Source organism: Phacochoerus africanus, chromosome 4 (genome assembly GCF_016906955.1).
Source record: "Phacochoerus africanus isolate WHEZ1 chromosome 4, ROS_Pafr_v1, whole genome shotgun sequence".
In the NCBI taxonomy this organism is placed as follows: Eukaryota; Metazoa; Chordata; class Mammalia; order Artiodactyla; family Suidae; genus Phacochoerus; species Phacochoerus africanus.
Genome location: NC_062547.1, coordinates 87,786,546 through 87,809,479, shown reverse-complemented (window position 1 = coordinate 87,809,479; position 22,934 = coordinate 87,786,546). Strand labels below are relative to the sequence as shown.

At 42.3% G+C, this 22,934-nt stretch overlaps 1 protein-coding gene across 2 annotated transcripts in view; it reads left to right on the top strand.

The window, feature by feature from the left end:
- The first annotated feature begins 10,731 nt into the window (after positions 1 to 10,731).
- The window catches only part of ARSB (arylsulfatase B), a 166,364-nt gene continuing 154,161 nt past the window's right edge, over positions 10,732 to 22,934 (top strand). Inside the window, exon 1 of one of the 2 annotated variants that reach the window (XM_047778173.1) lies at positions 10,732 to 11,356. In XM_047778173.1, the coding sequence (XP_047634129.1) occupies positions 11,042 to 11,356 (315 nt within the window). In that variant the 5' untranslated portion in view covers positions 10,732 to 11,041. The remainder of the gene's footprint in view (positions 11,357 to 22,934) is intronic. The other variant, XM_047778172.1, reaches the window with a different exon arrangement.

Below are 22,934 nucleotides of genomic sequence, written 5' to 3'. Positions count from 1 at the left end.
TTTGTTGTGAAAGGAGATTTTTATGACTTTCTGCCAAACTCATCATGATGTTAAAGTCTTTTCCTAATTCCTTGTACATCTGTTGCTCATGTAAAAGAAACTTTTGAAATGATAAGCTTAAACAATGCTCTTCAATCAAATTTGTGCAAAGATAACTGGACAAGTCTGGCTGTACTGCCTAGTAAACATTAATACGTGAAGATAATGAATTTTAGTGAAGTCACTGCAAAACTTGAGGCATAAAAACAGAAAAGATAACTATTATTCACAGACAACGTACCAGCTTATTACACTAGACCAATATGTGGGTATAAATATTTTCTTTTTTTCACAAATAATGTTAAAATATTAACCCCATTTTTATACTATACCATTTGATTTCTATTTTTCCTATTTTACTGGGATGATTATATGTACAAAATTTCACAGGAGACATTTTTCACTCTGTTTCTTTTCTGGCTGTTACTACTCATTTCGTGATTATTACTAAAAAATAATTGTCAGATAAAAGAGGCAGAGAATCATTAAAAAATGATTCCCATGGGCTGGTCACCCCGGATGGCTTCTTCATCCACATGCCTGGCACCTCACTAAGGTTGATGGCAACAATTGGGGCTGGCAGGGTGCCTCTCTGCATGTGGCCTCACCATACGACGACCTTGTCAGGTGGCTCAAAGAGGGGAACTTAATGTGGAGAACCAGCTAGGAATGCCAGCTGCCAAGCTGATACCAGGACCACGCAGGGAGGAGCTGCTAGCTGGAGCTGGAACCATAGAAGAGATACATGCACACTGGTGAAGATGCTACACGAAGCAGAGAGAAGGGAAGAAATGCTCTGGCTTCTCTCTTCCTCCCACCTTCCAAACCCTTAAAAGTGCCTCCCATTGGCTGGACCTAGGGGGCCAAGCAGGTAAAGGAGCCTGGGATCTGTCATCCATAGGGATAGCAACCCCCCCCCCCAATGTGATACAGAGCAGAGCAAAGATCATGAAATGTAACATGTTGCAAAAGACAACAACTGGCATTCAATACCAACATTCTGTTCAATCCCAGCCAAAGTCAAGTGGTGCAAACATGGCTACTAGGATGTAGGGAGGTTGTGAGGTGGACTAACACGTTTAAAGGGGCTATTTACATTATTATTTTTACAAAACATGGTGCATTGCAATATGCTCTCATTTGGATTCAAATAGGAAAATTTTAAATATTTAAATTGTATTTATATATGTATAGACTGTCTCTGGAAGACAATAGTATTTCTGGGGAAGGACTGAAACTTAGATTTCACTGAATGCCTTTTGAACTTAACTTTTCAATTTAAACAATGTATGTTTCAGCAGTTCCCTCTGTGGTACAGTGGCTAAGGATCCAGCATTGCTGCAACTGTGGCTCAGATTTGATCCTTAGCCTGAGAACTTGTATATGCCATGAGTGTAGCCATTAAAAGACAAACAAACAAATGAAAAATGTATGTTTCTCTTTTAAAAGACTAATATAATATGTTAATTGTACTTTCTTATCTAGTAAAAGTAGAAAAGTAGGTTCTTATTTTTTTGGGTAATACAATGTGACAGTTTTTATTTTTATTGATTTTTATTTTAATTTTTTGTCTTTTTAGGGCAGTACTGGCAGCATGTGGAGGTTCCCAGCCTAGCGGTAAAATCAGAGGTGTAGCTGCTGGCCTACACCACAGCTCACGGCAACACCGGATCCTTAACCCACTGAGTAAGGCTAGGGATCGAACCTCCTGTATCCTCATGGATACTAGTCATTCGTTTCTGCTGAGCCATGACAGGAACTCCAACAGTTTTTTTTTTTTTTAAGACAGTGTTTACATTGGTTTGAGATATTTAAGGATGGCTGCAAAGAGTTGGCTTTGAACTACTTAAGAAATTGATATACAGGGTAAAATGTTCAATAGAGAAAAAGTGAATGCAATTCGGTTGTGTATATTAAGTACTGCATGAAAACGAAGGCTCAGGCTGGGTGAGAGGTGAAGGGAGGGGAAGAAAATAGGAGACCAAGTACAATGTCAACAGCCTGTTTCTTGACCAGGGTGGGGTTTACGTGACTGTGTTCATTTTATGAGAATTCATTGACCTCTGTACCCTTTTGTGCACGATCTTAAGCACACACACAAAATGCAATGTCAGAATCTTCTTATACAAGCGATACTGTTTTTTACTCTCTACTCTCTTCTAGTTGGTTTTGAAGAAATAGGAGGTGATAAGCACTGGGCAGGATGAGGGGGTCAAAGGAATTTCAGTTTGAGTCGGCGATAGCTGTTCTTAAGCAGGCTCTCAGTTTCAGAAATGGAGGGCGTTTTCAGAGCTAAAAGAAAACTTATGTCTTCTTTTAAAAAACCCAATCATTTTCTTCTCAATGCATAACATGTATAGGGGCCCACAAAACAAAACCAACAATAAAGTGAAGATGCTTCTTAGAATTACCTCTCTATACACTTGGAAGCTTGATGTCTTCATGCCTTGACACTGCGCTGATGCATGTAGCTACTAGCAACTTATACTCATCTGTTAGTCCAGCATATGATCCTACAGGCCTTTAAGAAGACTCTTTCCCCCTCAGTTAGATGTGATCTCAGATCAGTTTTCAAAACTAAATGTATTTGGAAAATAATTTCATAGGTGACATCTAAAATAACAAAGTTTGGAAGTTCCTGTCCTGGCTCAGCAGTTAGCGAACCCAACCAGCATCCATGAGGAGGCAGGTTCAATCCCCGGCCTTGCTCAGTGGGTTAAAGCCCAGCATTTCCATGAACTGTGGTGTAGGTTGCAGATGCAGCTCGGATCTTGCATTGCTGCATCTCTGGTGTAGACCGGTGGCTGTAGCTCTGATTGGACCCCTAGCCTGGGAACCTCCATATGCCTTGAGTGCGGCCCTAAAAGATAAAATGACAAAGTTTGGCTATTCTTTCTGATGTTCAAGTCTATCTCTTTTTGCACCATTCAGGGTATTAATGGGGCAGGTGAGTAACACTGAGTTAGTAGACTTCAGTTTTTCTCTATGAGGAAAGACCTCTTACCACCCTTATCTCTATGTTTAAAGAGATAAACATAGTTAAACCTTTAGAGATACATGGTTAAAAAATCATTTATTCCTTGGATACAATACTTATCATAGTCAAAGGCACTGAAACAAAACAGGTTGAGACAAGCTTTGAAACACAGGTCCCATGACTTCTGAGCAGAGCTTATGGCCAGAAAAATCAAGAAGCCCAGCATAAGCATCATCTATGTGATTGTCTTGTGCAGGCCTTCAAGCTTTACAACCATGTTCATTGGGCAACATTTATTTTTAGTATTCTATTCCAGCTTAAAATGCCTTTTATTTTTTGTTTAAATGTAAATTTTTATTTTAAAAGTATTACTAATAATACTATTAGAAATAATATATGCTCGAAGTTTAAAATTTAGGGTAAAGGCTTTATGGTGAAAGTCAGTTTCTCTCCTATCCCTATTTGCAGTCAACCAGCCTATCCAGAGACAACCAATACTATCATTCCCTCTGTGTCGTTCTTGAAATATACTCGGTAAACATGAAAACTTCTTTCTCTCCATGTACGAATATGTGTGTATGTATACATATGTACACACACTTATTTTCAAGCAAATGAAAATATACCAAGAAGTTCCCGTTGTGGTTGAGCAAATTAAGAACCTGACATAGTGTCTGTGAGGATGCAGATTCAAACCCTGGCCTTGCTCAGTGGGTTAAGGACCCAGCATTGCCACAAGCTGTGGTGTAGGTCACGGATGCAGCTTATATCTCATGTTGCTGTGGCATAGGCCAGCAGCTGCAGCTCCAATTTGACCCCTGGCCTGGGGATGTCCATATGCCACAGGTGCTGTCGTGAAAAGAAAAACAAAAAACCCAAAAGCATATCAAGCATAGAGTTCTTTGCTTAACTTTTAACAATTAACAGTGTATCTTGGAGATTATTTCATATCATCCTTTTAAATGACTGCTCAGTATCCCGTAATTATTTTGACCAAGCCATATTATTTACCTTCTTCTAATAAAAATAAAGCTAAAATGAATATCCTGACGCATATGATATTTCTGATACTGAGTATATCTGAAGGATAAATTTCTAAACTGGAATTGCTAGATTAAAGTGTATGTGCATTTTGCTATTCACAAATGCCAAGACCTGGGAAATAACCTAAATGTCCATTGACAGATGAATGGATTACAAGATGTGGTACATATATACAATGGGATACTCCTCAGTCATAAAAAGGAACAAAATAATGCCATTTGCAGCAGCATGGATGCTACTAGAGATTCTTATACTGAGTGAAGGAAGTCTGAAAGACAAATACCATATGATATCACTTATATGTGGAATCTAACATATGACACAAATGAACCTATCTTCAGAATAGAAACAAACTCACAGACATGAAGAAGAGACTGTGGTTGCCAAGGGTGAGGGTGTTGGAGAAAGGATGGAGTAGGAGGTTGAGGTTAGCAGATGTGCGCTATTATACATGGAGGGATAAACAAGATGCCGTTGTTAGCACAGAGAACTATATTCAGTATCCTATTAAACCATAATGGAAAAGGATATTTTAAAATGTGTCTCTGTGTGTATATATATGTATATATATGTGAATCACTTCTGGACAGCAGAAATTAACACAACATTGTAAATCAACTATACTTCGAAAAAATAAGTGCATTTTCATTAATATGCAAAATTGTTCCCCACAGAGGCTGTGCTAGATTTCGCTTTTGTAATTAATATATGAGAAGGCTTGTTTCTTTACACCTTATGCAAAACAGTAGGTTATCAGCAGTATCAATGACATATTATTGAAGTTTCAATTTGTATTTCTCCTTTGAGGTTAAACATGTATTCATATATTTAATAACTATATTTCTTTTTCTGTAAACTATTATGTTCCTATATTTAGAGCATTTAAAAGTGGGTTGTTGGTCTTTTCCTTACTGACTTTAGGATTTAAGAGATTGTTAACCATGGGTTAAATAGGTTTTATATGGGTTAGAATGCAAACCAGGTGATTACAATATCTTTTCTATGTAAAAATATACCCAAGTTCTAAGCACCCCACCTACCAATTACCTTTTATAACTGTTTGCGACTTAGGAACTGCCTTTATTTCAGTTCTAGCTTTTGTATTCTCGAACCAATTGGAATGTTTTTATTTTATTTTATATTATTTTAGGAGATCATGTATTGGTGAAACCCTAAAAAAAAATCAATGATTAACTCAAAATAATTGGCAAAATATAAATTACCATACAGAAATCAGTAGGCTTTATGTCCACAAATAATAACCAGTTAAAAGATAGAGAAAAAGGTAAAAAAAAAAAGTGCCATTTCAATAACAACAGAAAAGATAAAATACTTAGGAATAATTTTTTTTTAGGAATAAATTTAACAAGAAAAGTATGAAACTGATATGAGGAAAAATTAAAAGCTCTTCTAAAAGACACAAAAGCAGGAGTTGCCATCATGGCTCCATGGTTAACGAATCCAACTAGGAACCATGAAGTTGTGGATTCGATCCCTGGCCTTGTTCAGTGGGTTAAGGATCTGGCATTGCTGTGAGCTGTGGTGGAGATTGCAGATGTAGCTCGGATCCTGCATTGCTGTGGCTGTGGCGTAGGCCAGTGGCTACAGCTCCAATTAGATCCCTAGCTTGGGAACCTCCATTTGCCACGGGAGCAGCCCTAGAAAAGGCAAAAAGATAAGAAAAAAAAAAGGCGCAAAAGCAGACCTTAATTAAATGAAAGATAACCTTTTTTTTTTTTAGATAGGCAACTTCATACAATAAAGTTTTCAGTTGACTCTAATTTATAAATGTAACATAATTCCAATAAAACTAATAACTTTTATGGAACTGGAAACAATTTTTTTCCAACTTTCTAATTTTATTCTTAAAACATAAAGTATACCATAAATAATATGGAAGAGGATCAGGAAATGAGCAAACATCCAAAGACAAATCATGAGAGGGGAGGAGAGTAAATTTTGGGAGGGGGAGCAGGTGGATGTGTTATTTGGGGAGCTGATGGGGAGGGCACTTGCAGGGGCAGAGATGACCTTGGGGAAGGTGGTTTTGGAAATTGGCCTGGGGCTCTTGTTAGAGCCAGCACAGGACCTCGTATAGGGGGTGCTGGAGCAGTCAGCGCAGGCTGTTCCTGCAGGGCTACTGAATTCTCCTCTGGCCCTTGGTCTCCTGCAGGAGCCGGTGCAATGCTTCCCTCCAGCAGAGGTAAATGCACATGTGTCTGGGCTGCTGCCAGAGCAGCTGCAGTTTCTCCCTGCAGGGCTGGTGAGTCCTCATATGGACTTGGATCCCCTGCAGAAGCAGCTCCAGGTTCTCCCTGCCTGTGTGGTGAGTTCTCATGTGGATCTGGGCCTCCTGCAGGAGCAGCTGCAGGTTCTCCCTGCAGGGCTGCTAAATCCTCATGTGGACCTGGACCTCCTGCAAGAGCAGCTCCAGGTTCTCCTTGCCCAGGATGTGTCTTGGCCTCTGACTCTAGATCTCCTGCTGGAGCTTCAGGCTGGGCCTCAGGGGGGTCCAGGCCATCCAGTGGACTCAGGCACAGGTGGACTCTGTCCTCCATGCCAGAGCTGGATGTGCTGAGCTCCCCATGAGCCCGGCAGAGGATCCCAGGGAACGGCCTGTGTGGAGTTTCATCTGGAGGCCTTCTGCCTTCCTTGCCCAGCTCCTGGTAGGTCACAGGCAGGGGTTTTGCAATGACAGTGAGTGGCAAAGGGCTGGGCCCTAAAATGTCAGAGCCCTGCAGGGCCATTATCTTCTCGTTACTTCTTCTGCCCCCTTGACCTTCTGCTCTCAGATCAGGTGAGGCCTTGTCTGCTCAGGTACTGCCCCCCTGGGAGGAATGAGATCCCCCTGGAGGGCTGAGGGTACAGCTCACACATGGGGCTCAGCCCTGACTATCAACATGCTCCCTTCTCCCCAGTGAACTTTGTCCTGGAGTGTGGACATGACCAGCCCAGCAGGCATCCACCCCCACATCAGCCTGCTCTTGCTTGAGGCAGACCCACCCCTCACAACCCCCTCTGTATACAATCATCCAGGGAGGGGACACAGGGCTACTGTGTGGGATCAGAGAGGTCCCTGCGCTGGGCTGGAGCTCCCTCTCCCTGTGTTACCTCTGGGTCCCTGCAGGAAAAGGCCCACAGGCATCTGCCCCGAGTTCTGATCCATTTTCTGCTGGTTTCACAGACATCATCTCTGCTGCACCCTCTCCTGCGGCCTCGGCCTCGGGAGAATGGGATGCAGCAGAGCAAGTCGATCCTTCCTCTGTCCTCTCCTAGAGAAGTGGGTGCCTGGCTATCCAGGTTCCAAGTTCTGTTGGGGGCTCTATTGCCAGGGAAGTGAGGTCACTTCTTGGGGTCTGCTTAGCCAGGCTTCCGCCTTCCACAAGGCTCCCCAAGTGTGCCTCTGGGCTGCTACAGCTTATCCCCCCAACCCCATGTTCTAGTTCTGTGAAAAATGTTCTTGGTAATTTGATAGGGATTGCATTGAATCTGTAGATTGCCTTGAGTAGTATATTCATTTTGATAATATTGACTCTTCCGATTCAAGAGCATGGTATGTCTTTCCATCTGTTTATGTCATCTTTGATTTCTTTCATCAGCATCTTATAGTTTTCAGAGTGCGGATCTTTTGTCTCTTTAGGTAGCCTTATTCCTAAGTATTTTATTCTTTTTGATGTGATGGTAAATGGGATTGTTTCCATAATTTTTGTTTCTGATATTCCATTGTTAGTATATAGAAATGCAATCTATTTCTGTGTACTAATTTTGTATTCTGTGACTTTGCCAAGATCATTGATGAGCTCTAACAGTTTTCTGGTAGAGTCTTTAGGATTCTCTAGTTATAGAATCATGTCATCTGTAAATAGTGATGGTTTTACTTCTTCCTTTCCAATGTGGATTCCTTTTATCTCTTTTACTTCTCTGATTGCTGTGGTGGGGACTTCCAAAACTGTGTTGAAGAGTAGTGGCAAAAGTGGACACCATTGTCAGGGATCTAAATGTAGAAACTAGAGCATGCAAGTACTAGAAAAAAAAAAGTGTGAATTTTACTTTCACATTAGTGTAAGGAAAGTCTATGACTCAAATCCAGGTGTAATACAACAAGAGAGTATTGATAAACTTGCCTACATAAAAAAATAACTTTGGCATGTCAGAAAAATACCATAAAAAATATTTGACAATTGAAAAACTGGGAGAAAATATTTGTGATATAAATCACAAAGAGGTAACATATCTTGGAGTTCCCATTGTGGCTCAGTGGGTTAAGAACACAACGTAGTCTCTGTGAGAATGCAGATTTGATCCCTGGTGTTGCTCAGGGGGTTAAGGATCCGATGTTGCTGCAAGCTGCTGGCATAGGCCAAAGATATGACTTGGGTTCGGTATTGCCATGGCTGTGGTATAGGCCTCAGCTACAGCTCCAATTCAACTCCTAGTCTGGGAACTTTCATATTCTGCAGGTGCACCCGTAAATATTAAAATAAAATTATATATATATATATATACACACTATAATCACCATTTGGGAACCATCCTAATAATGACTGAAGCAATAAGCCTCAGGGAAGGTTAAAACTAATAAGCGAAAGTTTTAGGAATAACAGAATATATGCATACTCTCAAAGTACCTCCCCATAAAATAATTATTAATTACAGGGGGGGGGAAATAATAACTTTACAGTGGGGAAATGGCCACCTTAAGTTATCAAATAATAAAGTAAATCAACAACACCTGACTCTTAATATAAAGCATCAAGAATACGTTATATTTGCAGTATTTCTGTACAAACCCATAACCTGCGCCTAATCATTAGGAAACAACAACTCTAATGGAGAGATTTTACAATAACTAGACTATACTGCATGTCAAAGATGTTCAATGCATAAATGAAAAATAGAATTAACTCTTTTTAATTAACTCATTTGCACATTTCCAGAGCATTTTTAGCATAAGCTTTTATTTGAAAATTCAGGACATCGGAAGGTGCAGTGCAAGTTCAGTAGTTTCTGGAGCAGTTGGTCAAAGGAGGAATTGTTCCTGCAGATTATCAGCCATGGTTTGGGCAATCTGATTTCTATCCTGAAGGGTAGGGAGGAACAGTTGTGGAAAGAGAGACAGGCAAGGGCCACCATGGAAAATTTTGTCCTTAAAGATCTTTTACATGGTTTTTAAAGGAAATTTTCAAGCCTTAACCTAATGAGAGTCAAATAGCTCTTCAACATTCTCTTTTTGGAATTCCATTGTGGCTCAGCGGTTAACCTGACTAGTATCCCTGAAGACGCAGGTTCTATCCCTGGCCTCATTCAGTGGGTAAGGATCTGGTATTGCCGTGAGCTGTGGTGTAGGTCACAGATAAGGCATGGATCCCGCCTTGCTATAGCTGTGGAGTAGGCCAGCAGCTACAGCTCCAATTCAATCCCTGCCGTGGGAACCTTCATGTCACCAGTATGGCCCTAAAAAGACACACACACAAATTTCTTTTTACTTAATGCCAATTTTTCTTCTGCTAAATTTCATCGATTCCACCACAGATGAAAAGTGGCTGTAACATAAATTAATTTACTTCATGCAGAGAAAAAAAATTCTATGTATGTAAAGAAGGAAACATTCCATATGTTAGAGAATAATTTTCAAAAAATGAGAAAATCATGATCCTTATACGCATATAAAATGAATATACATTAAAGATTTTATTTAATTAATTAACGAAGAAACAGAGTGTTAACGCCAGTTCCAAGAACAATCCAAGGAACAGATCAGGAATATGAAATAAATGTGTAAGTGGAGGCAAAACTTTTTTCCAAGGTAGTGGCGAGGGTGTCATTCCAATGGATAGAATTAATTTGCATGTGTATAACCAAGAATTAGTTTCCCTTGCTCTCAGTTATCTACAACCTATAAATGTGTACAATGAGTCCCATGGAATCAGAAGCAGATAACCTGAAAGGAGTGCAAAATTTCTTCCCCTACAACCAGTAACAGTTATTGTCTGTCTCCAGATAGAGGGAGGAGGCAGAGTCTTGGCTGGCAATGGGAATACACTGGTCATGAGGCTAACTTCCCATGCTTCAATGAGCATGTGGCTAAAGGAATGTTTCTTTCCATCCAGGGACTGTTTCAGGCAAATGAGTCTACTTTGGTTCACCACTTCATTGTGGGGGAGCCAACTGTGAAAGGGCTCCTATCTGGACAAGCTAATGAGCTACTCCCTGGCCACACAGCACTCCCAGGGCAGCCTAACTAAAGCTGCACCTTCAAAACGGCACCGTGCAGTCCGAGTGTGTACTTGGCCCCTTTTGGCTAAGTGGGGAGGAAGTGGCTTCGCAGGCCTATGCTATTCTTAAAGGAATCTGAAACGCCATCCAGATCTCTGCCTCTTCATTGTTCTCCCACATGCACGAGGCTGGGTTCTTTTGCTAGAAACAATTCTGCTCTAAACGATTCTTTCACGACACTTAAAACATTATAGCTCAAGATATGGAGTCAGAACTGGGTCTGGGTTATGCCCAAGCAACTCCAAGCTTGTTTACTCCGGAAAAAAAAGGGGGGGAGGGGCAAAATTATGATTCCTAGCTGCCAGAGTTGTTGTGAGATTTAAAGAGATAAGGGCTGTCAAAAATGCTGTGTAAATTGTGAAGAGTTACTAAAAAGAGCAAATCCGCTCCTCTTTTAGGATGCCAAGAGGCAACGAGCATCGTTGGAAAGATGAGACCTTGGCCCTTATCAAGCATCAACGGAGTTACCCTGGAGCACAGCTGCGAGGCTGCCCGAGTTCTACTCGCTGGCTCCTCCCCCGCCACACGGGCCCGGGCCGGGGTTAGAGGCGGCGGGTCTCCGGCGCTGGGCCTCTACTGCCCACGGCCCGCAGGGGGTGAGGTTCAGTGCCGGGGCGGGGCAGCCCCGGCTGCTCAGTTCCTGATTCTATAAGCGGTGCCCGAGGCTGGCGGCGCCACAGACGCGGGCTACGCGGGCGACGCAAGATGGGCCGGCGAGGAGCTGAGAGTCGGCCCCGAGGCCCCGGGCAGCGGCGGCCGCTCCTCCCCACCGTCCTCCCGCTGGGGCTGCTGTTGTTGCTGCTGCCTCCTCGCGGCTCCAGCATTGGGGCCGGCCGGCCGCCTCACCTCGTCTTCGTGCTGGCGGACGACCTGGGCTGGAACGACGTGGGCTTCCACGGCTCGGAGATCCGCACGCCGCACCTGGACGCGCTGGCGGCCGGCGGAGTGCTGCTGGACAACTACTACACGCAGCCGCTGTGCACGCCATCGCGGAGCCAGCTGCTCACCGGCCGCTACCAGGTACGCAGCGCCCCCGGCGGCCCGCCGCGCCCCGCGCCCGGCTCCGCCCCCGCCTCCGGCCGCGGCCCTCCTCCTCCGGCCGCCCCGCTCCGCTCCGCTCCGGGCCTGCCCGGCCCGCGAGCTTCCTAGAAGTGGGGCCCGAGACCCAGGCGGCGACAGGCCAGTCGGGGTCGGTCCCCTGATATCAGTCCCAAAGAGGCGGTTTCTCGCCCACGCAGCGATGTCGCCGCTCCTCCCAGGCTCGCGGCGGCCTCTGCGCATGCCCGGTGTCCGGGCGCCCCCTCATCTCCCGGCGCCCCACCTCTCTGGGTGGTTTTTCTGTCTTCCGTTTTCTAAAGGTCGGGGTGAAGGGGTTTTTGGCCGATGCTCGTTGCGGGGCCGGGAGCCGGGAGGCAGAAAGGTCAGAATGGACTCTGTGGAGTGGTCCTGAAGGGGAGGATGGAGCCGGAGCGAGTCCCGGAGTGGGGCAGTGAGAGGTGGGGAGCCAGGAACGCTGGAGGGAGCTTTGAAATGAAGGCGAGCCCACAGTGGGCGCGATTATGGTTCCCTGTGAACCCAGCGTCATAGGTTAGGACTGCCCGATCGAAGATTAAAGGAATTTTTCAAGTTCTCAGCAGCCCTGGAATGAAACCTATCCAGGTTGATTTCCTGGAGCTGTTGACTTTCCTTTCAGAGGTAACCCGATTTCAGTATGCCTCTGAGCATCTTCACTATGTCTTTAAAAAGGTCTCTGTAGTTAACAGCATGAAGTGTGTGTGTGGAGCGCATGCATATGTTAGGTAACTAAGAATATCAAGAACATTTGCATTGTGCTGTTTTGGAAGTTAATTCTTGAAACAGCCTGTGAGGTAGCTGTTGTTTTTAATCCCCATTTACACATTAGGAAGTGAATCTGTAGAAATTCAGTGGCATGTTAAAAGTTGTCAACTGAAAGCAATGCTTGTGCTGAGACTTTTGGAGATGTTTTGGCAGAGATTTGCTGTGAGTCAAGAGTAGCAGATGTCTGTGTGAATGATTTTAGTGCTTTTCTAGGTACAGGGAGCTGCAAGAATTGGGCTCAAAGACTCTTCTGCTTAAAATATCTGACTATCTGAAGGCCCATTCTGTCTGTTTTTCCTAGAGCACAGAGTGCCTCATTGCTGACCTCCACCCCAAACTCCTTTCATGGTGTGTTGAAGGTCACTAGCAGTGGCTAGTGACTTACTTTTTGTAGAGGCAGATGGCGAGTGCCAATTTTTAGCTGACAGGTTCACACAGATAGAAAGTGGTAAAGCTGGGTTTTGCACCTTTCCTGCATGTATATATACATATATCCATACTTTGGGCCATTACTGTACAAGTCACATGGATTTGCTTGAATCTTGCTCTCCCAAATCTGTGTTCCTGTAGCCTTTCAGATCAACCCTAGCCTCATATTGTCCTGAGATCAAGAGAAGGACGGGTTCACTTGCAATAAGGATTTGCACAGTGATCCGAAGACCTTTAGAAACAGAAATGATAGTTTTATTGCAGACTGAGAAGTAGCTCAAGGTTTGCAGTGGAGCTAAAGGATAGTTCTCTTCTTCACCATTGGCCCTAAGTACTTCCCATAGTTCTGACTGGCTGTTATGTGGAATCAGGAATCCCTACTCCGACGCAAATCTCTCCTTGGATGCTTTCTAGGAGTAAAAGGACCTCTGAGTACAGAGGGGAAAGGAGGGAAGACAAGGTCTGACCAGATGGTTCTGCATTTGATCAGAAGTATGAGAACTGAACTCAAATTGCAGAAGAAGGAATTCTGTTGTGGTTCAGCAGGTTATGAACCCCAACTGGTATCCATGAGGATGCGGGTTGGATCCCTGGCTTTGCTCAGTGGGTTAAGGATCCGGCATTGCCGTGAGCTGTGGTGTAGGTCACAGACGCAGCTGGGATCTGGAGTTGGCGTAGCTGTGGTGTAATCTGGCAGCTGCAGCTCCAATTCAGCCCCTAGCCTGGGAACTTCCATATGCTGCAAGTGTGGCCTTAAAAAGAACAAAAAAGAAAAAAAAATGCGGAAGAATGGGAGGGTCATTTGTTTCTCCAACTTCCTCTCTTCCAACAGTCTTGCACAGAAAAGCAAATACCACACTTCAAAAACTTGTTCATATAACTACTTTTGTCCCCAAACATCCTCCCTGATCAGTCACTAACATTCTCTCTTGGGGGGAAAAGTACTCGGGTATTTAGAGTAGCATGAAGTTCAGAAGTGGAGGACACGTAGAGGGTGCTTACTCCAAAAGAGTAATGTCCCCAGACATTTTGCTAGACTTTTCCCTGCTTTATTGTGTTTGAGTTTAAGAGACTCCATTCAAAATTACTATGGGTTAGCAAGCATCCTGTTTTTAAAGGAGTCAGTATTTTAAAGGAGCACCAAGGAGCCATACTGGCTCAGATAATGTATGCTGATGCCATTCTAAGCATTTTATATGTATTAACTCATTTAACTCTTACAGCAACCCCATGAAATAGGTTCTATTATTATCATCCCTATTTGATAATAAGGAAAATGAGGCTGGAAGAGGTTAAGAAACTTGCCCAAGGTCACAGGGCTGGTAACTTGGGGATCAGGATTTGAACCAGGTAGTGGCTCTATAACCATTATACTACCTTGCCTACTCAGAATTTTTAAAAATATTGCCAGAGTTGCTTCAGATTTATTAACTCCCCCCCCCCTCTCTCTCTCTCTCTCTCTCTCTCTCTCTCTCTCTCTCTCTCTATATATATATATATATATATATATATAAAATGATTTTTACTTTTTTCATTATAGCTGGTTTACAGTGTTCTGTCAATTTTCTATTGTACAGCATGGTGACCCCGTTACACATACATGTATAGATTCTTTTTTATTACATTATAGTGCTCCATTTTAAGTGACTAGATATAGTTCCCAGCTACACAGAAGGATCTCATTGCTTATCCAAGTAACTCTCATTTCTTTGACATTTAGGTCATTTCTAAACATCTTGATGAAAACAACCCATTACATTTTAATTTAGGAATTGCCTGTGTTAAATGTAACGTGAGATATGGATAGAGGTCTTATTTCTTTTCTTTTTTTTTGCCTTTTTTTTTTTTTTTTGCTTTCTAGGAGTGCACCCAGAGATACAGATAGAGGTTTTATTTCTTTTCTTTTCTTTTTTTGCTTATTAGGGTGCATGCATGGCGTATGGAAGTTCCCAGGCTAGGGGTCGAATCAGAGCTGCAGCTGGCAGCCTACACCACAGCCCCAGCAACATCAGATCTGAGCCACGTCTGTGACCTGCAGCACAGCTCATGGCGATGCTGGATCCTTAACCTGCTGAGCAAGGCCAGGGATCCAGCCTGAGTCCTCCTGGTTACTAGTCGGATTCGTTTCCGCTGCACCACAACAGGAACTTCCTAGAGGTTTTATTTCTGAATGACTCATGTGTTGTGTATAATTTTAGACAGTAAGATGAGGAAATTTGTTGACTATTTCAAAATGAGGTATTTGAAAGAATCACTTAATCGTCACCTTAGTGAACTTAACAACCATGCTTTAATAGAGGTGCCCCCTCTCTTAATCATCTGGCTTTACACTAGAAAAGCAAAGCATAAAGTGATAAGTAAGCTTTAACTGATTGAACTTTGTATTCCCAAGCAATGCTGAGTTTTAGGTTTTTAGCTTATAAAAGTACTTAGCGAAGAGGACAAGTTAAGGATTATGAGATGCAGCTTTCAGTCTTTGCCATGTCAGCCTTTAGACTCTGACCTCAAAGGACATCATTTTTCACATCTGTAAAATATGGGAGTTGGGCTGAACTCTCAGGCTCTTTCTAGTCTCAATCTCTTGGACCCTTGTGTCCCCTGGACCTAGTTTCTCTCATCATGCCCACTCTCTTCATCTACTGGCAGAAAGAGGAATTGATCTCTTCCAGCACCTTGTCCCGTTACAAGTTTCAGGAGCTGCTTGCTCTGTGGCTAGGAACTTGTTTAAAAAGGAACATGAATTCAGCCTTTTATACTGAGACATTTAATTGTTCAGAATTCTCACATTTGAACCTTTTTAAACATGCATGCTTTGGTGAAAAATGCATAGAGTTTGGGTGAAGGGGAAAGGGAGATTGATGAGCAGATAAATAGTTACTTGTATTTTAGGTCTCTGTATGCTCGGGCCAGTGTTCCTCCCACAGTCTTATGACTCACTCATTCACTATTTCAAAAAAATCTTTTGGGAAGTCTGTATTTTATTTATATTTTGAGTAGGAAATCCACCCACATGGTTCAAAAACTCCAAAGTTACAAAAGGGCTTACATTGAAAATCTCTCCTAATATGCGTGTGTGTGCACGCACACACACGCACACAAACACACACACACACAAACACAAATATACAGTCTGCTCCTTAGGCATCCAGTTACCTCTCTTTGGAGGCAAACAATGCTATATGAATTGTGTATATACTTCTGAAAGTATTTTATGCATATACAAGCAAATACTTATGTAAATGGTCTCTTTTTTTAATTTGAGTGATAGCATACCCTTTTTTGGGGGGGCTCTTTTTTATTTCAGTTTTGTTGATATATAATTGACATACAGCACTGTAGAAGGTATATGTATATCTTATGTATAAGCATATACATTATGTATAAGCATAATGACTTGAGGAACATGCACCATGAAATGATTGCCACAGTAAGTTTAGTGAATATCCATCATCTCATAAAGATACAAAAGAAAAAGCAAAAAAAAAAACCTTTTTTTCTTGTGATGAGAACTTTTAGTATTTACTCTCTTAACAATTTTCAGATATTAATTATATTTATCATGTTATATATTACATCCCTAGTACTTATTTATTTTATAAGTAGAAGTTGGTACCTTTTGACTGCTTTGATCCAGTTTCCCCTCCCTCACCCCCTGCCTCTGCTAATCAAAAGTCTGTCTCTTTTTCCATGAGTGTTTTTTTTGAAGTATAGGTGACCTATGCTACTGTTAGTTTGTGTCATGGTGATTCCATATTTCTATACATTTTGAAATGATCAGAATGATAGCATGCTCTTAACACTGTTTTGTACCTCATGTTTTTTTTAAAAACTCAACATTTGCAATAATTTCATAATGTTACATAAAGAGCATCCTCAATGGTTTTTATAGAGAACAATTCTGTTTACAATAGTATCAAAAAGAGTAAAAACTTAGAAATAAATTTAACTAGGAGTTCCCATCGTGGCTCAGTGGTTAACGAATCCGACTAAGGACCATGGGGTTACAGGTTTGATCCCTGCCCTTGCTCAGTGGGTTAACGATCCAGCATTGCCGTGAGCTGTGGTGTAGGTCACAGACACGGCTCAGATCCCGCGTTGCTGTGGCTCTGGCGTAGGCCGGCGGCTACAGCTCCAATATGACCCCTAGCCTGGGCACCTCCATGTGCCACGGGTGCTGCTCTGGAAAAGGCAAAAAGGCAAAAATAAATAAATAAATATAACTAAAGAAATGCAAGACTTGTACATTGAAAACTACAAAACAGTGTTTAGGAAATTACAGAAGACCTAAATAAACAGAAAAGCTTTGCATATTCATTAATTGCAAGACTACATTGTTAAGGTGGTAATACTCCCCAAATGGACTTATAGGTAAATGGAACCCCTTTCAAAATTCCAAAGCCTTGTCTACAGAAATGGACAAGTTTATGCTAAAATTCTTATGGAAAGACAAGGGGCTCAGAATAGCCAAAACAATCTTAAAAAAATAGCAACATTGGAGGTTTCAAAGTTTTTGATTCTGAAATCTATTACAAAGCTACAGTTATCAAGAGAATGTGGTACTGGCATAAGGATAAACATGAGGATAAACAAATTTGCAAATCATATATCTGAAAAAGGTTTAGTATGAAGAATATATAAAGTGTTGCCAAGGATGTGGAGAAATTAGAACCCACATTCAGTAGCTGGTGGGAAGGTAAAATAGTTCAGATACTATGGAAACAGTTTGGCAGCTCCTCAAAAAGTTAAACATAGAGCTGTTATACAATCTAACACTCTACTCCTAAGTGTATACCCTTGATAAGAGCAACAAAAAAGTTTTGGAATTGTTTTCTTAATTTTTGGCTGCTCATTGCTAGTTATATTTTTCGTCATACCCATGCAACTGACATTTATATATTAGTCTGTATCCTATAACCTTGCTCACCTTACCAGTTTTAATAGTGTGTGTGAGAGAGAGATCTTTACGTTTTTGGTATAAAAGATCCCGTCCTCTGCAAATAGAATTAGTTTTATTTCTTTCTAATCTGAATGCCTTCTATTTCATTTTCTTGCCTAATTGCCCTGACTATAACCTCTACTTCAATGTTGAATAAAAGTGGCAAGAGTGGACATCCTTTCCTATTCCTGATCTTAAAGGGGAAGCTTCCGGTCTGTTACCATTGATTGAGTATAATGCATTTATTCATACTTTTCACTCAACATTTATTTATTGAGCAACTGTTCATGCCTGGCATATACTCTGGTGCTTAAAGTCTGGTGAGGGTGAGGTGAGGGAAAGGAGTGACCAAGAAGGGGGTGAAATAAACACATAAACAAACGAGTATTTGGCAAGGCAATAAATGTGGGAAGAAAATAAAGCAGGTAAAGTCATGGTGGCTCAGGAAAGTATCTCCAAGGAGGTGAAATGGGCAGAGGCCTTGATGAAGAGTCAGCCATGCAACCCGATCCATGAAAGAGTTCAACCCACTGGGTGGGACAGTGGAAGTAAGGGTCCTGGGGCTGGAAAGGGCTTGTTCTAAGGATGGGAGAAGGCCTTTGCTGCTGGAGCTAAATGAAGGAGGGTATTCAAAGCATGCTGAGAGCTCAGAGAGGGAAACAGCTCTTCCTGTGCCAAATACTGCCTGCTCAGGATAAAATATTGAACTTTACTTGTTTCTGTTTTCATAGTAAAATGATATTGAAGGCTACTGTACTCTCACAGTGAAATCACAATAAAGGGCCCTGTGCCCTTCTTTGTATTCCCCTGAGTTAGAATTAAATTTTATATATTCTTCCCACACCCCCTTTAAAAATTGTCTTTAGGAAATACATTCAAAAGTTTCAAATATAAAAGATTGTAAGAGGGATACATATCAAAATATCACATCCTCTCCTCAAGCCCTTCCTTCCATAGGGAGCCCCTGTTTATTAATATCTTAGTATCCTTTAAAGGCATGTTATACATATAATGGAATTGATTTTATATTCACCTTCCCCTTATTTAAAATCTCAAGAATAAAAATATTAATTTAAAAATCCTTGGAGGGGGGGTAGGACCTTTCATGTTTAAGGGTACAAACTTGGAGTAATTAGTAAATAAGACCTAGAGATCTAATGCACAGTATAGTGAATATAGATAATAATATTGTATTATAGCCATCAAATTTACTAGGGGACTGGAACTTAATGATTCCCACCCGTAAAAAGAAAGGATGATTACATAATATGATAGAGGTGCTAATTATCCCTACAATGGCAATCATAGCACAATGTATAAAGGTATCAAATTAATGTACCTTAAGTTTATACAAGGTTATTTATTAAAAATATTTTAGGAGTTGCTGTCCTGGCTCAGTGGAAACAATCTGACTAGTATCCATGAGGACATAGATTCGATCCCTGGCTTCACTTAGTGGGTTAAGGATCCAGCATTGCCCTGAGCTATGGTGTAGGTTGCAGACTCTGCTTGGATCTGGCGTTGCTGTGGCTGTGGCCTAGGCCAGCAGCTACAGTCCTGATTTACCCCTAGCTTGGGAACCTCCATATGCCGTGGGTGTGGCCCTAAAAAAAAGACCAAAAAAAGTCACTAAAAAGTAGATATAATAAAAATGTTTATTTATTTATTTTTTGCTTTTTAGGGCTGCATCTGCGGCATGTAGAAGTTCCCAGGCTAGGGGTTGAATCGGAACTGTAGCTGCCAACCTACACCACAGCCACAGCAACGTGAGATCCGAGCTATGTCTGCCACCTACAGCACAGCTCATGGCAACACTGGATCCTTAACCCACTAAGCCAGACCAGGGATCCAACCTGCATGCTCATGGATACTCGTTAGGTTCATTAACTTCTGAGCCAGGATGGGAACTCCTAAAAATGTTTATGAAAGTGGGAAAATAAATAAAAATCCTTCAGTTTTTCTCATAGAATTTTCATACCACTTTTAGCTCAAATAGAAGACTTGAAAATATTGAATTTTCATGTTCTTACAAATGGACAGCACAAAATGTTCATTACACCTCTGCACTCCTAGTTCATATCTTAAGTGTAATTGTCTGTTGTTAGGTTGGACTTCTCTACCAGATTGCCTTGCTTGTCTCTCTGGTCCAGAGAAACACCAAGAGTTGAGCAACTGAAGGAATGAACAGTGCTAAGCACTTTAACACCTGTGCGTTTCTGAAAGTGCTCTCTGTCTTAACTGCTTAGGGTTGATGGGTCATTTCTAGTACCCCCACTTCCTTTTTAAGAAGTTAAAAAGATGAAAGGGTAATACAACTGGTAGGCCTCCTTATGGAAATACTTCTCTCCAGGAAAAAAAAAGAGTAAAGTAACTTTTGTCCTCACCTGGGAACATTCTTACCTTGGGAACTGAGGGGGCCAGTCCACCAGAACTCCATAAACCTTGGCAGAGAATAGAAGCAATGAAAGATGACGCCAAGGTTTCATTCTTAAGGGACCCATGCCACATTGCTCTTAATCACATTGATAAACGGACAAGACACTTTCATGGCTTTTCACTCACCCCTGAAGCAGAACCTTGGCCAGGAAATCTAAGAACGAGGCAGTGCGGGAGCATCATGGGTAATTTTTGACTTTTGTTTCAAGAATGTGAGCAAGGAAGCGATATGACTGCAGGCAGTACAGGGCAGCACACACTGTGGCCTGGAAAGAGGAAGCAGTTCTATCTGGGCTTGCCCTCACCTCCCTGCTGCTCTTCCTCCTTGCCCTATGTCCTTCCTTTCCATTCTTTATCAGCCCTCCAAATGCTTGCTTCTTGGTGACTCTTGTCCCTAGCTCCTCTCTCAGGAATGTCAGATTAGAAGTAGGACAAAGAGGAGTGAAGAGCTGGAAGAAAGGGGCAGAGTCTTGGGGAAAGATGGAGTCACACACATTGGGAGTGACATACACTGGCAAAGACATCACAAAAGGAGTGAGCATAAGAGGTACTGTAGTCCAGAGGCCTTAGTGCCTCCAAAGAGAAAGTGTTGTGGTCTGTAAACGCAGGTCAGAAAGAAGAATTTTCCAACATAGCAGGGTGAAAAGAGACAGGTTTATTGAGGCAAGAGAAGCTGTTGATGCAATGGACTGACCTCCTGATAATCAGAGAGAGCCAACACCGAAGAGAAAGAAGAGTATACATATGCCGCGGGTGCAGCCCTAAAAGGGAAAGAAAGAGAGAGAGGGAAAGAAAGAGAGGAAGGAAGGGAGAAAGAAAGGATGAGAGATGCTGCTGGCACAGCAGGAAGACTTCCTGATAATCAGGGAGAGCAGATCCTGGGTCTGTTTTTATAGCCCAGGGAAAGGAGAGGTCTCAGGATACACCTGCTGACCTGCTGATTGGTTGGGGAAAGAGGGGTCTTAGGATACACTTGCTGGTTGGTTGGGGGTGTGGTGAGGAGTGGGCCACATACCTTTCTTAGTAGGGGTAGGAAGGAGTAGGACAGGTTGCTCGAGGTGGGGGAGGGGGCATTGCAGTAAGACAGGTGGGGTGATGATAAGGGTCTGGTAGTTCTTGTCTTGGGCACAGGCTTTGAGTTCTATCTCCTTGAGGGGACCTTGAAGTCCAACAGAAAGCACTTGCTAGTCTTTGTTCCTGTGCTCTGTTAAAGGATGAGTAAAGGATGCATCAGCTCTAGAATGACAAGCAAGATGGCACCTGCTGAAACACATCAGGCAGGGCTCCAGCACAGGCACCCTGGGGATAACTTGCTCTGATGGGCTTTTGTTTTTGCTGAAGCCAGGTGCCCTTCCTAAGCCTAGTCAGAGCCCAGAAGTATTTTCCCAAAAGGGAAGGAGCAGCAAAGGCCTTATTCTGCAAGTGTTAAGGATATGTGTGTGTGTTTATATACATTTAATTCTCTTTTTTCCCTTTTTATTTCCCAAGTAATTGGAAAAGGGAAGATAAGTTCATGAGTTTGGAGTTGAGTGAAATATGACCCACTGACTTATGGGATTTTTTGGGTTGATTGCTTGATTGATGTTTGAGGTTTGTTATTTCAAGAATCATTTTAGCATATGCTGTTACTGTCTGGTAAATGTTTTGTTTCCTTAATCCTATCACTTTTCTGATAATTCTTTTTCGTCCATCTTTTCCTTCCTTTTCATTTTGGACTTTCCCTCGGATGGATTTATAGTTTAAACAGAGGAAGGCACTGAAACAGTTTTTGCCTTGTTTATTCTTTTTACAAACAATACCCCTTTGTGGTTTAGTCAGAGATTTATGTTCTTTGCTAATCAACACCAAAATAAATGGACGCTTATAACTGTCAGCAACACCAGCCAGTTCTGCAGCCTGAGTTCAGAAGGACCAGGCCAGATGGCAAAGCCAGGCCCCTAACACACATAATGTGTGTTGTGTAGCTCTTGGCTTCAGCAGTGTGGGCAGCTGACTGCTTTTTAGAAGGCTTAGGGGGGAGGCAGAGATTCTTCACTATCCATTTGTTCTGTGGGGCATCTCCAGGAATAAACCCTAAGGTGGTGTGAGTGGTACTTGACCATGGCTAAAACCTGTAGTATTCTGGCCCAGACCCAGGCTGGCAATTCTGAACTCCTGGCTGGCCACCAGCATGTTCTGTGATTGTGTTCTGGTCACAAAGCTTTGCTCTAGGCGCTCTGGTCAGTAAAGTGGAGAAGAGCTGCCCATTTTTCTGAATTTTCCAGTACAGTAGCAGGAGGGGTTGTACAAATATGCAATTGCAGTGAGTTCGTCTTGCCCAGGTGAGATTGACAGGACAGACTCTTCCTCTTTTCACCTGGATATTGTCTCAACACTATTGAGGTTTGGAGAGAAATAGCATCTGTTGCCATGTATGTAGCAGTGGGTCACCTGGCTCCTGGGAGAGTTTGTTATAGACGTAGCTCATATATAGTGCTCTGAGCTTCCAAATAGATCATTAATCATTAGGCTGCCTGGATTTCTTAATGGGAGATTGTAAGAGGTTCTGATGTGGGAGCTATGGTCTTCTGGTCACCATCTGGGAAAGTGTTTTTTTGTTTGTTTGTTTGTTTTGTCTTATAAGCTTATGATACTACCTCGATAGTATATTCTACATCTACAGGGCACAGAATAACTCACAGGTTCTCATACATTTTTACATGCAACAAAACATGTAAGCTGGGACTTCTCATCAGTTATCTCATGGAAAGAACCCAGAGACATGCTGGGTCTTTTACTGAATTTGCAGACCCTTTTGCCTTTGTGGGGGGAGCTCTTGACAGTCAAGTAAAACCTTAGGAGAAGCTGTTTTTGGAGGATTTGGTTTAATGAAGAAGAGACAGCTACACATGGGAGAGAGAGTAACCCCTTTGGACTTTCATATATTATTTATGGGACCCTCTTCGTTCACATCTACTC